General features: G+C 44.1%; 1 protein-coding gene across 1 annotated transcript in view; it reads left to right on the forward strand.

Moving 5' to 3' along the window:
• hyx (cell division cycle 73 hyrax) overlaps window positions 1-14,475 on the forward strand; it is an 85,161-nt gene that overhangs the window by 51,819 nt on the left and 18,867 nt on the right. Inside the window, exons 12-14 of the mRNA XM_050166515.3 lie at window positions 4,218-4,355; window positions 9,796-9,887; window positions 13,863-14,004. Coding sequence (XP_050022472.1) covers window positions 4,218-4,355; window positions 9,796-9,887; window positions 13,863-14,004 — 372 coding nt within the window. The remainder of the gene's footprint in view (window positions 1-4,217; window positions 4,356-9,795; window positions 9,888-13,862; window positions 14,005-14,475) is intronic.

A 14,475-nucleotide genomic window follows, 5' to 3' on the forward strand; every position in this document is an offset into this window, starting at 1 on the left:
TGGAACTGAACAGCAGGATGGTTGCATTGGTGCATTGGTGTTGGTAAGAGAGTGTAGTGGAGAACCGCTACTACACAGTGTGATGTGACATCTTGCATTGTTGAGTTCTTAGTATTTCACAGCACTGCACAGCTCCTTGGGCTCACATCAAAAGCCTGTATAGTCTGGTTCACGACCTGGGTGGTGGAGCAACTTGACCTTTTACCAGGCTGTATGTGGTGGTGCAGGATGAAAGCACCATTGTGTCCAGCAAGCTGGCTACAAGGCCCAACTTCATATTCACAGTAATTTGCAGGCTGCTTGCGTGCTGTTTAGAATGTTTTCTGCTTCTGATACACCGCATAACAGTGCAAATATTACTGTGCGTTATGCTATGCTGGCTGTTGCTGTCATTGCTTTGCACTTCAGGCAGAAATTCAACTTATTGTGGAAAATGGCCAAGCATAAGAGTAGAGCTCATTCTATTAGCAGTGTAGTAATGGAGGTAAACTAAATTTGTGGAAATGCCCTTTCTGGCGTTTAGCGTATGCCTTGCAGTCCTCCCCAAGCAAGTTGTAGATGTGCTGGATTAGGAGTGGGAATAGGTGATGCTAATTGTATTATGGTGGGATGAGCTAAAGCCTTCCCTGGTGTTAGTGTACGATGTTTGAAACAAGTGATCTTGCGGGAGAGCACTCCGGCCTGGCATTTGTGTTGGAAAGGTAGCACTCATGTTGGAGGCAGGATGTGTGTCTAAGCAGCCCTTGTGTGTGGTGTGTGTGTGTGTTTGCACTGCGACTAGTACTTGTTAGTGTAGTAAAACTTCACTTTTAACAACAGGGTGTCTACCAACCGGGAAAACCGGGAATTCTCAGGGATATTGAGTAGTCTGGAAAAAGTCAGGGAAAACTCAGGGAATATGGGCCTCTATCAGGGAAAATTAGCGCCAATTTTATTGAAAGGGTCGAACGTCGCGGTAATGCTGGCTCGAGCAACAGAGAGGAATCGTAATGAATCGTCTTTGACGCGCTGTCGTCGGCTGGAGGAGTTGCCAGTGTGCAGTCAACGACCGACTTTCCGGATTCCCGATAATTTGGATGACTTCGCGGCACCGCCAATAACCCATAGAGTCAACGTATCAGAACGTGTGAAAATTCGGACGCAAGAACTCTTCGCCGTCCGATTTTCTGGACGTTTTGCCATGACCGCGGGTCCGAAACGGCAATAATCAAACGTACCACCGCTGCCGTTTTGATTACTTCGCCACCTACAACCGGCACTCTCGCACGCAGATCTGCTGGCAGCCGTTGCCACCACTGCGGCAACGCTAGACCTAGCTGCTTCGACGTTCGCTATGAAGCTTCTTGCCGTTGGGTGCCGAGTTTTTATTTAAAGAATTAGCTGCTGTCAGCAATGGCGCGGACTCCAAATTTGTGGTCCTCGTGATTGGCTTAGGAACTTAGAAAACACGGTGCGTTGCATGATGCCGTTTCTGAAAGTCAGCTTTGCCGCTGTACAGAAATGTTACATGGTGAAGCATACGCAAAAGTATTGCAGTGAAGCATAACAAGCGTGGGAAGGGGCTATTGCCACGGAACACAGTATGCATTCCTTAATTATACACGCGTGCACCCTGTATTCACAGCACGAGCGCCGATATGCCTAATATGTGTACCGACAGGCCTTCAGAGCGTTTTCGAACGTGCCTGTCACGGTTTGAGCCCCTAAGGGCAGTAAATGACACGCATTAATTTGTTTCCAACTGGCCGATTTTTCGAGCGTTTTCCCGACCTCTAGGGAGCTCTAAAAATCGGTCGTGGACTGTGCAAGTGACCAAGATGCTTCAAATGGTCCTTCGGGTGAACGAGTGGCAGAAGGAGGACAAGAACAGAAATGATGTATGCATTGAGGAATAAACGGGAAAGGAAGCTTGCTGCCGCCGTTTTGAAGAAGTTTGAGCTCAAACAACAAAATTTTGGCTGATGCCGAGATGCAGGTGTCCCTCATCCAAACCAAAATAAACTCATTAAAGCAGTGAAACACAACACTCAGGCGTCGTGCGCGGGCTGAGAGTATGTCAGGACAGTTGAGGTTGACTTACGAGCGGTTGAGAGAGAATCTCAATTGTGACAGAGTTCGGGCCTCATACCACTGAGCTTGCTATCAGTTGATAGAAATAGCTCATATTCGAATATATTTGCTTCTATGTGCTTCTCCTTTTTATTCGTATTTGTGAATGTCCGACTTCATTAGCAATTTTTTTCGAAGACACTTTATTTGCTGTGCATTTTACTAACCCCTGCCTTCTATTCTCTTTTTGAATAACATAAACACTACTCCTTAGTATTCAAATTGGATTAAGTAGCTTTTTTTTTTCATGTGCTTACTAGAGAGTGACAGCACCAGGCGATATGGTTTCAGCCCGTCTTGACATAAATATAGTTCTGCATCACTCAGGGAAGTGTGCAACGGCACTCAGGGAAAACCTGGAAAACTCAGGGAATTTGGAAATGTCAACTTGGTAGACACCCTGAACAAACTTTCCATGAATGAAGTCATCTAAAGATTCCCATGGGTGTTACATCACATACCATATAAAATGGTTTCGATTGACTGAACTCTTTGTGTGGCAACATAAAGTTCTACAGAAATGACTGTTGTGTTTGTTTCTCCAAGCCAACCTGCTTAAGTTATAAGTAGTGAAGGCCTAGGCATCCTTCATTGGGCTCATGTGAACAGAGAGAGAGAGAAACAACTTTATTTGCCACTGCAGGGTAGGAAGTTAGGGCAGGTAGGCCTAGTGTGGCTCCCAGGTGGGGGCGACGTCTTGGGCCCATGAGACGAGTGAACAGGGATGCACTCCATGAAGGTAGCCTAATGTGTTTGCAAAAGTACAGTAAAACCTTGTTAATATGACCCTCGTTAATTAGGAAAATCGAATAATGCAGACTTCCTGGCAATAATTCCCAGCAAGTGTATGCATTATTTAATGTCATCAAACTATTGTTCATTCGGATATATTTGGCCGCACACTGGTTAGTTCAGACGACCCTTGGAGCATGCTGAAAACGGCGCACCGCAAATGTGTGCTGCAAAAGTGCAAGATCGACACTAGCCACCAACCCAAACGAAGCGGCTGAGTCTTCATCACGATATTAATTGGCAGGAATTGTACGCGAACAACAAGTACACCGGAACGCTTTGCCTATGTGTGCCTATATTGCACTCATTCTTCCGTTTACTGTTGTGCATGACACCATGTTGGTTGCATGGTTGATATCCGTTATCACGTTGATAGCGACCACGGTTTCATCTACAGTGGTTGTGGCGAGCAGTAGTACCAATTTGACTCAGTGCAAATAGTGTGCAATGCCACAAACATCGCAGAAGCTGTAAAGGATGAAGAGCGATTCTACCACGACCCATAAATTGGCGATAAACCTGCCGGCTACGTTGCGATAGATGGACAATCTGTTGCTGACCAGCTTACTGGCGAAAAAATAATTGGTATGTGCACTGTAGTCAAAATCACGTCTCGTATGAAGGCACGGGTTTTGCGCTGTGGCTGCTCCATGAAGGAAGTCGTGAGGTCCTCGCCACTGTGAGCGCTAATCAGTCACAGTATAACTAGAATTGCACTTTCTGCACTGCTTTTGTACAGAATAGAAAGATTTGTGAATTCATCGAGCAAATAAAAGCATTTTGATGTAGCAAGCATTTGTTTATTTTTCTTGTGAAACCATCAATAATTTGACATTCGGTTAATTCTGACATTTTTTTTTCGGTCCGGCGAAATCTGAATTTATCAGGCTTTGCTGTAGTTTTACACTGGAAACTCGTGCGACCAAAATTAATCCTACACTTTTGTGTTTGCTTGCTTTCCTTCAAAAAGGCTTCGCCTGAAATGCTCAGCTGGGCATTGCACCTCCTGTTAACATTAGTGCCTTTTAAGTTGGAAGAAGGGTTGCGCCCTTTCATTGTGATGAATGTAAACTGCCACGAAATTACAAAATGGTGCATACTTGAAGCATGCATACCATCATCGTTTCCCAGGTCATGTTGAGTTCTGTAGGTGGGAGTGCACTGCCCATTATGAGATGCCAACGCTTTTCTCTGTAATAGTAACTTTCATGAATGCATTCTCTTCTGTACTGGAAGTAGCAACCTTTTCTTTTTTTCTTTTTAATGCCGAGGTGTCTCCACTCACTGCAAGGTGTGTGCACTCTTTCTTGTGCCAGGTTTGTCAGCACAGACGAAAAAAAGAGCCAGGGCTGCAAACGTGAGAATGCAGTGCTGATCCAACGGAGGCGCAACCGAGGAGCCACTGTCTCGTACCGGGTGATTGACAATCCCTCCACCTTGGCCGCTGAGGACTGGTGAGTCGCACCGCTTCTATCTCACACCAGACTAGTGTGGTGTTGCTACTATACTCGGCAACAATCTAATAATTCAGTACAAGCTCGCCCCTCAAAACTGCACTGCTTTTGCCCTTTATACCTATCCTTGCTCTGAAACGTAGTTCCCAAGAGGTGCTGATATTATCATGAATACATTGTTTTGTGACGGTGATTATTGTCCATCAGACTGTCACCGTTACGGTTTGTTTCTCAATGCAATACTGTATCTGAAAATTCCTGACTGTTGTTGTAAATTCTGTAACTAAAGCATCTTGTCTAATCAGATTTTACGCACGTTGCAAATGCTGTTGTACATTCTTGAATGTAAGCGAGCACAAACAAATATTATGGGATGTGCTGTGATACATGTTTAAATTGGAGACACACTTGACCCCTGAGATCAGATTTCGATGACCAACTACTGTGCTTGCCACTATCGTTATGCTTAGAGGGTTACTTGTCTTTTTTTTTTTCTGGGCACAAGTTCGCTCAGTAAAGAGTTAGGCTCATGACTCATAGTTCTGGCTTTGTTTGGTTCGTCATTGTCACTACAGTGTGACAATAATGAAGGAAGTTCACCTCTGCCATGACCTAACATAAATGGGCAAAGTAGTTGGCTGCTGCATCTGTACAAATTCTCTCCGAGTTGGACAGCAGTGTATTTGTCACTGCATTCTTAGGTTGTCACTGACTATAGCCCATATTTGGCAGACCCCTTAACACAGCCCTCATGCTTGACACTTTTTGCTCATAGCTATAGCATTGGAAGGTTTTACTTTTATTTGCTAGCACTATGAGCACAAAACTCAGGGCAAGAGAAGTAAATACCTATGAAGTTTTGAAAGCGTTCTGCTGCTTGCTCAGTCCCCTGCTGGCACTTTCAGCCATTTGGCAGGCTGCATGTTTAATGGGGACTCCGCTTTGAGCTGTTCATACCCCCTGTAGAAGTGATACTATCACACCTGTTTGCTGTGAACCTTGTGCTGATGATTTTTCGAAATGAACAAACATTGCAGTCCATCTGAAAACGCATTGTTTATGTCAAAAATATTTTCAATTCGACGAATGAAATGCAATATTTCACAGTAATCAATGTAGTTTTACCCTTCTGTAGCCATTGACAAGTCAAGAATGTTAGGGAAGCTGCTCCCACAAACGTGAACTATGTATGCTTGACCTGCCACGATGTCCATTGTGCTCTGCTGCTAAGCACAAGGTCATGAGTTCAATTTCACTTTCACAAAGTTAGTAATAAATGAATAGTATATAGTGGTGCAAATCGATCACTGGTGATCTATGCTTTAGATCGCCGATATCAACATGTTGGAGCCGTTTCTTATGCACTTAAAGCTATCCAGTAGTTAGTGCGAGCACTGAACTTTCAGAATCAGTTTAAGTTTTCGTGCTCCGGCAACGTTGTGATTTTTGATGGACCTTTTTGCGAACTAATGTGCATATGTTGTAGCAAAAAGAGGCGTGGCTGTCACCTTCTGCTGCGCTCGAGAAAAAAGCATGCCATTCACGATTATTCCTGCACTAGCATAAAAATTTCGTAATCAAATGACTCCCACCAAGTCAAGAAGTAAAGCATATCGCCGGCTTTGCCGTCCGACAGTGCTGAGTGGTGATAACTAACAGAAAATGGTGCCAACTCTTCACTAGTGAGCTTTGGTTTTGAGACTGAATCGTTTTATTCTGCCAAAGTGTATTTCTTAAGGTCCACTGCATGTCCAACATCTGGACCTGGCATTTTCAACCAGTTTCCAAGAGTTTCGGTTTCGCTTCTCTCATAAGATACAGGCAAGGGGTGCTGCCGGTGTCACTGTGCAGTTATCGAAAGTTGCTCCCATGGTGTCGTTTCGCACGGCTGCATTGCGAGAAGAGCGTCGTGCTCGAAACTATGCTGCACCCGCACTTCGATTTAGTGATGAGGACTCGAGTTATGATTCTGAAGATGACAGAAAAGCAGATTCAAGCTCTGACGGCGACAATGTTTTGAGTCAGCATGGGACATCCGCAGCTGTTCAACGGCGAGTTTCCTTTATGGCCTTGAGCAGTCTCCTTCCTTGTGTACGCTTATCTGCCGATCTTTCTGCACGACCTGAGAGCTCGACTGATTATCTTCAGGGTGCATACTTCGCTTGGTTATGATGTGTTACCATCGGCAGCAAAGAAACGGACAGCCAAGAAGGCCGCCCGTAGCACATCTTGGCCTAGCACTAGGGATTAGCACAAGACAGTTTACAATGGTGTGGGATTTCTTTCTACTCTTCTTCTCTGCAGAGGTGATGCAAACAGATATGCTTGGATACACAATCCAGCTACGCTGAGAGCAATCGGTCTTGGAAGAGGTGTATGACTCTAGAGGAACTGGTGAAGTATGTTCCTTGGACTTCTCATCGGAACATCCTCAGAAGATGCTGAATATGCAGAACTGCAGAATGTGTTACGAGGACCGCAAAGTTGAACAAAAATAAGACGTTTTGTGGAAAAAGTGCAGAGTGCACCTATGCTTCACAAAATCCAGGAACTGCTTCACTGCATGGCATGAGCGATGAACTGGTATTAGTTTAATTTTGTATCTGAAGAACGGCGGTGTACTGAGCATTTATTTTTTCAGACACTATTCCTGGGTTATTTACTATATCGGGTTTACGCGGTAATTGGACAATCATGCAGGACGTCGTCGTCCTGTCCACCGTTTTCCAGATGCTGGTTTCTTACAAATTGCAGTTTCCCCATACTAGAACATACCTATGCACACCTGCAATACAGTAAGATAACAGCTGGCACAATGGTGCAGAGCCAGCCAGGCAGTAGGGATGGTCTATTAATTTTTTTATTTGATTTAACGATTATTCACTCATCGTTTTAGCCTTTCATTGATTAATTGGTTTCGATGCAAGGTTTTTCATCAATTAATTGATTAATTGAAATTATTGACGGGCTCTTTAAAAAGGATAAAACAGAGTTATCTACTTTTGTAGGAACCTATTTTAATGTTTGAGAGGTGGAAGTTAGAAATACAAGTGAATAAAGTTTGATAGCTTTTATAGATTAGGAAAAGGCGTTTGATTCAGTAGAGATACCAGCAGTCATAGAGGCATTATGTAATCAAGGAGTACAGGAGGCATATGTGAATATCTTGGAAAATATCTAAAAAGATTCCACAGCTACTTTGATTCTCCCCAGGAAAAGTAGAAAGATACCTATAAAGAAAGGGGTCAGGCAAGGAGACAGTCTCTACAATGCTATTCACTGTATGCTTGGAAGTATTCAAGCTATTAAACTGGGAAGGCTTAGGAATGAGGATCGACGGCAAATATTGCGGCAACCTTTGGTTTCCTGATATCCTGTTCATCAATGCTGGGAACGAATTGCAACAAATGATTGGACAGCTTAACAGAGAAAATGTAAGAGTGAGGTTGACGATTAATATGCAGAAGACAAAGATAAGGCTCAATAGCCTGGCAAGGGAACAACAGTTCAAGATTGCCAGTCAGCCTCAAGAGTCAGTGAAGGAGCATGTTTACCTAGGTCACTTACACACTGGGAACCCTGATCATGAGAAGGAAATTCACAGAAGAGTAAAGATGGGTTGGGGCGCATACGGAAAACATTGCCAGCTCCTGACTGGAAGCTTACTATTATTATTGAAAAGGAAGGTGTACAATCAGTGCATTTTACCAGTGATGACATATGGGGCAGAAACTTGGAGACTGACAAAGAAGCTTGAGAACAAGTTAGGGACTGTGCAAATAGCGATGGAACGAAGAATGCTGGGTATAACATTAAGAGACAGAACGAGAGCGGTTTGGATCCGAGAGCAAACAGTTACATATAGCCGATATTCTAATTGACATTAAAAGAAAAAAAAATGGAGCTGGTCAGGTCATCTAATACGCAGGTTAGATAACCGGTGGACCATTGGGGTTACAAAATGGGTGCCAAAAGAAGGGAAGCGCAGTCGAGGACGGCAGCAGTGTGATTTCAAAATTTTCACACCACTTCTGTCAAATTCTAGAAAATGAATAATCGAACATATCTAATTGATTAAGTTGATTATATGAAAGGTGGACTTCAACGACGATTAATAGTTTTGCAGGATACCTTTAATTGATTAATCGATTAATTTTTCATCAATATTACTAACCCTACCAGGCAGAGCTGCCGTGGCGGCCGCCTGGCCTAAGCGCGTCGCCGCTGCCGATTACACAAACGTCGGCTACCTTGTTCTTGACACAAAACAGCGGCCAGTACTATAAACAGACTTGATTTTATCTTTTGCAACAAGCAATAACCACTGTCAAATCTGCAGCACAAACGAGAGCTGTGGTACGAGACAAATTCAACTCAAAAGCCGTGTCTGGCTGCCGCTACATTGCTGTGACATGGCTCGACCACATCACGCGCATCACTGTCTGGATGTCGCGAATCACAACATATTGTCTTTTTTGTGCGAATAGATGTGATGAGAAATAAATCGATCTCAAAACAGTGCATGTTATGATTGCCGGTAGTTATTCTTGAAGCGCCATATGCTACAGCTTTGTGTTGAAGGTGGTTAGGTCTAGTGGCACCCTTGGCGAATTTTCAGCACTGAGCCGAAAGTGGTGGGCGGCAGTGGCCCATTTGCTTGGTCAACACAAAAGAGATTTTTAACTTGTCTGGTGTTCCAGTAAAAGCAGGCAGGCTGGGTGTTATACTGGATGGGCAGGAGGCGTAAACGTGAGCAGCTTGACAGGTGATGTCGCCTCGTAGCGCAGAGCTGAACCAGATAAACACAGAGCTAATATTGCATCAGCCAAGTGTATTCCGCTTTGCTGCTGGTGTAAAATTTCAGCAGTGGCAGCTTGTGACACATTTCCACCACTGTGAAAATTTAGACCAGAAATGAAAAAGAATATATTTGGTTATTGCAATATTAGCTCTGTGTTTGTCTGGTTTAGCTCTGCGCCACTAGGTGGCTGCACTGCTCCGGCCGCTCACGTTTACGTCTCTGCCCATCTGGTAAAATACCCAGTTTGCCTTAATTTACCGGAGTAGCAGACAAGCTAAAATTCTCCAGGGGGGCGTTTTGCTGCATGCCGTTGCGAGAAGCTTGCCACTAGGGTTTTCGTTCTTTAAGAAAAAGTGCATTTTTGTGAATCCCACAAGAGGCATGCAGCGCGGTGCTGTACCTGCGATTTCTATGCAGTAGACTGCCGCACACATGCATTGCCGCAGCGAAATACGTAAAAATTTGCCAAAAAGTGTGCCTGTTGTAGCTGATAGTTTGTTATAGACGGGCCCGTTAACAGTGGAATTCGTTGTGTTGATAATATATGGAGACCAAACTAAGTGAAAAGAAAAATCTGTTACGTCCTAAATTATGTTGTAACAGCCTTGGACTACTGTATATATTTTTTTCTCTTTTCAGGGAGCGAGTCGTGGCTGTTTTTGTACAAGGCCCAGCCTGGCAATTCAAGGGTTGGCCCTGGGGAGGAAACCCTATTGAAATCTTCTCACGCAGTGAGCACCTTTTCACATAGACACAGCTTTTCTAGGAGAAACTCATCAGACTCTGTCCTCATCCAGTTGCTTCACTGTGTGGGTGCTGAGAAAACTGTTCCTTAGAATGCTTGGCTGTTGCTTTAGCCGCTTGCGAAACCCGAATATGCCACCAGCAGAACTGAGTTTGTGAACCGTTGGTTTACAGGATCGTTCCTAGCATGGATATTCACAATCTATCAAATAGGGCCATTTCAATTTTGGTGAACACCGGCATTTGAAGTTGACAATCACCTTAATGACTGCTCACGACTGTCTTTGCCTTGATGTCAGCCTTGTTGCAAAGTAGTGTACTTAAGGGGGGACACTGTTTTTCAAATAATGTGCATGATGTTTTCCATCAATATTCATGAAACTTTCCATTCTTGTTAAGACCTTTGTGCTGATTTCAAATATGTAATTATATCTACAATAGGCCACTTAGTTCTGAAGATAAATTAAATTGATTGTTCATAATTTGCGGAAACAATAGGGGAAAAAAACGCGCTACGAAATTCATATTGGCGCATGCCTGGGTACTAGAAAACATAAGGAACACAATGGTAGGAATACTATTTTGATACATCAAATATTACTAATTTTACAGCAATTCAATCTTTACTGTTCGAATTGTGGCTACCCTACTGTCTGATCTAAAGCAGAATTGAAAATTTTTAACGCAAAAATTCGAAAATCTGACCCTACCACTGTGTACTTTGCACACTCAGCTACAAGCCACAACAAAAATTATGGCTCTATCTGCTTTGAAGGCAGGGATATCGCCGCTGCAAATCAGCAACAAGTCAAAAGTCGGTGTTTTGAGAAAACGAGAAAAAAAGGAATACATTCACTTTTAATCAAAAGTACAGAAATAATTTTGCATTATTTTGCAGTGAAAGTGGCTAAAAGCCACCAGGAATGTAGTCGCTCTGACCACGGCCACCCAAATGCGGCAAAAACATCGTTTAGCACCTTTCGCAGATTCCTGGTGGCTTGCACCGCGCGCGCGGCAAGGTTGTCGTTCACGCGGGTCGAGCTTCACGCCTACGCGATATCGCCGTAACACGCGCATGTGATAACGATCTTAATGGCAAGGCCAGATTACCGATCGCTTTTGCCTCCTGCGACGCTGCCGCCGCACACCTTGCACTTGACAAACGACATCAGTGCGTTCGCTGAGTCCTACTGAGGAAAGCGAAGCCTGCCTCGGCGTCGACTGGCGCGGCTGAAACGCCGTCGGCGCGAGTGAGCAAATCCAACACCCGCTTTGTTGCTGGCGTTGACGCAAGAACTTGAAGTTATTTTGAGCATTCACCTCCCTCTGCAACAAATCCGCACGCTGCAACATTGCAGTGTCACGCGGAACGCGGCCGCTGTCCGTAACGATTTCACTCATTTGTGAGCTGGCTAGGCCTACTTCGGCATCGTCCGCGGCTTCGGCATCATTTGCGGCGAGCTACTCTCGATGCTTTCAGAAGGAATGGAGCGCTTTTGAAACTTATAAGCTGATCGCTTCTTCGTTTTGCCGAACTTGTGCCTCGTGGCGAACTTCCCCGGTGGATCGGACATCGTTCGGCATGTGCCAACAAACCTACGAATCAACGAATCGAATCGCGCGTTCGAGATTTTTTTCCTCCCCGGATTTCAACGTCACTGGCGCACCGACGGAGTCACTTTTGGCGGGAAATTCAAGGAGGAAAGCTCCTCTTTCCAACGAGACCAAGATGGCTGCGATCGCGCGCATAGAAAGAGAGCTACGCGCCGCGATAAAAAGGGCTGTTTTTGCGCGGAATTCAGCTCAAAGTGATGTTATAAATTGATATTGCGGACGAAATACTCTTCCCTGAGATTCGAAACTTGGTGAATAAAAGGAATATTAGCTGTAGATATCGAAAATTTGGTTTTCAAAAAATCGTTTTTTTCGCGATTTTTTCGCCGCAAGGAGCCGTGTCCCCCCTTTAGTGCTCTACCATATTCCAAAAGACCTGTGCGAGCAACAACTTATTGCCTTTTTCTGCTTGATGTATGATATATCAAAGTCCAAGTGATGATTTTGCAAAGTTTCTGCATTTTTTCCCCCCATGGTGTCAATGTGTGGACAGCACAATGTCGTGAAAAAAAATCCGGATGACGAACATCGACAGGATTTCTGGAGAACCAAGGGATAGAACAAAGGGAGTGAGCACACATATGTAGAGAGAAGAGGTTGTGAATGGAGGTCCATGTTTTCATCGGCAGTTCTCGCAGCTCACAGCAGCCTCCTTTTAGTCTGCCCCACTTTCCTTCACAGCTGCGTTTGACACTGCAAGCTCAGCCGGCACTGACATTATGCCAGCAGTACTAAACTTAGAATGCCCACGTAAGTGGTGCTCAAGTTGCATCAGGAACACAGCCAGTTGTATAGGCGGGCAGTAGCAGTACTGATGGGCAATGCCCCTAAGTATGTTAGATTTGTGGTAAGGTGAGAGTTCGGCATAAATTCGCAGGGTTCCTTTTTCATTCGCAAGGGATTCTCAAGGGAGATTTTGTACTGCTCGACATACAGTGGAACTTTATTAATACTACCTGGCAGGAAGTTGCGTAACTATGCACTACACTGTATTACACGCTAATGGTCAACTACAAATTTGCATCTCTTTACATGCACCAGTGCAAAAAAGGAAAACAATGCGAGACTACAGTAAATGTTGCCTAAAATACACACTGAGGAGGGCATCTTTTTTTGATGGGGTGGAGTTGGGGGTGATGGGTTATACAGCCTGCTGTCGGTTATGTTCTTGTCTGAGGCCGCCACCACGCTTACCGTATATTTGTGTTACTGCTTCTTGTAGGCATCACTGCATCCATGATGAAACCGCAATCAATGGTAGACTGCTCCCTGCACTTTCCGAAAAGATGGAACAGCTCTTTCAGTTTCACAGGTCAATATGGTGTAGTTAGCTTCCAGGCAACAAGAAGTGAGCAAGGTATGCGCTAACCACTAGGCATACAACAAGCCACTAAGGCTTAGGTGCTCACCCCATACTTTAGGCTCTATGGAATGGAAATGGGTTGGGCATTTGTTGTAGCTATGTTTTAATGGTTAGTCTGTTTTTAGCAAGCACGTATTAATAAAGTTTTACTGTAAAGGATTAGAAATAACCACCTTCATACAGGCGGGCATGACTGTAATAAATTCTGAAGCATATTAATGGATTGTTATACTGTACCTGCCAACATTTTTTCTAAAGGTACTAAAATGGGGTACAAGCATCACAGTACAAACTAAAAAGAAACGCTAAGCCGATTTCTTACTACTTTCGTTAATTTCATGGAACGAGGTATTACTAGAGGAGAAAAGTAGTCCAAACCTCCATTTCTTGAAATTAACGCTGAAACCCCAGCACTGGTATGTCACTGTGTGATGTCACAGATTTCGAAGTGTTTTCTTGTTTTGAAACGGGAAATATAGAAACTTGTGAGGTCAATTATTTCCTTCAGAATTCTGTGGAGCCCTTCTTACACATAAGCAGTGAGATAGACCCATGGAGGCAGCGTCAGTCATCATATTGAGACCACCTGTCGTGATCTCACTACGATCTTGTGTCTTTTGTCTTATGTCTAGTTCTTTTGTCTTTTCTGTCTTTTGAAGACCCCTGTTGGAAAAAGAGTGGGTTTTTTTGGTATTGTAGAAGTATAATTTGCTAATTTTACTAATTCCATCAGTTTTTTTTTTATTTTGCACATTCGATAAAACATCGATTTGCCTAGTAAAATGTGCTCTGTAAGACTAATAGTAATCTATATAATCACTCCTCAAAAAAAGAAAAAGTTTTCTGAACTTGGACCCATGCCTGAAATGTTCCTCTTTAATGCCCCTTTAAATGATTTAAATGGTCTGAATTTCTGTTGAACTTCTGTGCTAGCCACCAACAGCCCCAAAGTATGACTCGATCACCTTGTTTCATGTTTGTGCAGTCAAGGCATTCCATCTCAAGTGGGATGAGATCACACTGGACAGCAACGTGGCCAAATGGGCTGTGCATGTGATTCAGCTGAGCAAGCAGAAGCGCCACCTTGACAGAGCCAACTTACTCAACTTTTGGGAGGTGCTCGACAGGTGAGGCTAAGCTTTTGACATTGCCCCTCCCACCAGGAAAACAAAAAAGGAAAAAAAAAAAGATATTCACTGGCGATTTAGCTGTAAATGCGATAGGGAAGCCATTGCATTGCACCTCCTTGAGGTCCTAGATCCACGATTTAAACCGCACTCATCACACTGCAAAGTATTGTTCAGGAGCTCACTCAACACACGTCCTGAGCCTTTGAGGTGCGAAGTGGAACTAGCAGACCACTGTCAGTTGCACTATATACACTTGAACCTCATTATAACAGGATGCAGTGATGCTGCTGCTGCGCCAATTGCGCCGAACTGCACCGAGAGGCAATCCTGCTACATTTCAGCAAAATGTGGGAAATCTGTGCCCACTCTGCACCGAAAGGGTTGTTTGCGCTTTCAAAAAACTATGGCCTCAAGTGCCGTTTTACCGCACCATCTAAAGCAGCATGGCATGGACCAGCGGCTGTATTA

Source organism: Dermacentor andersoni, chromosome 1, assembly GCF_023375885.2.
Source record: "Dermacentor andersoni chromosome 1, qqDerAnde1_hic_scaffold, whole genome shotgun sequence".
Classification (NCBI taxonomy): Eukaryota; Metazoa; Arthropoda; class Arachnida; order Ixodida; family Ixodidae; genus Dermacentor; species Dermacentor andersoni.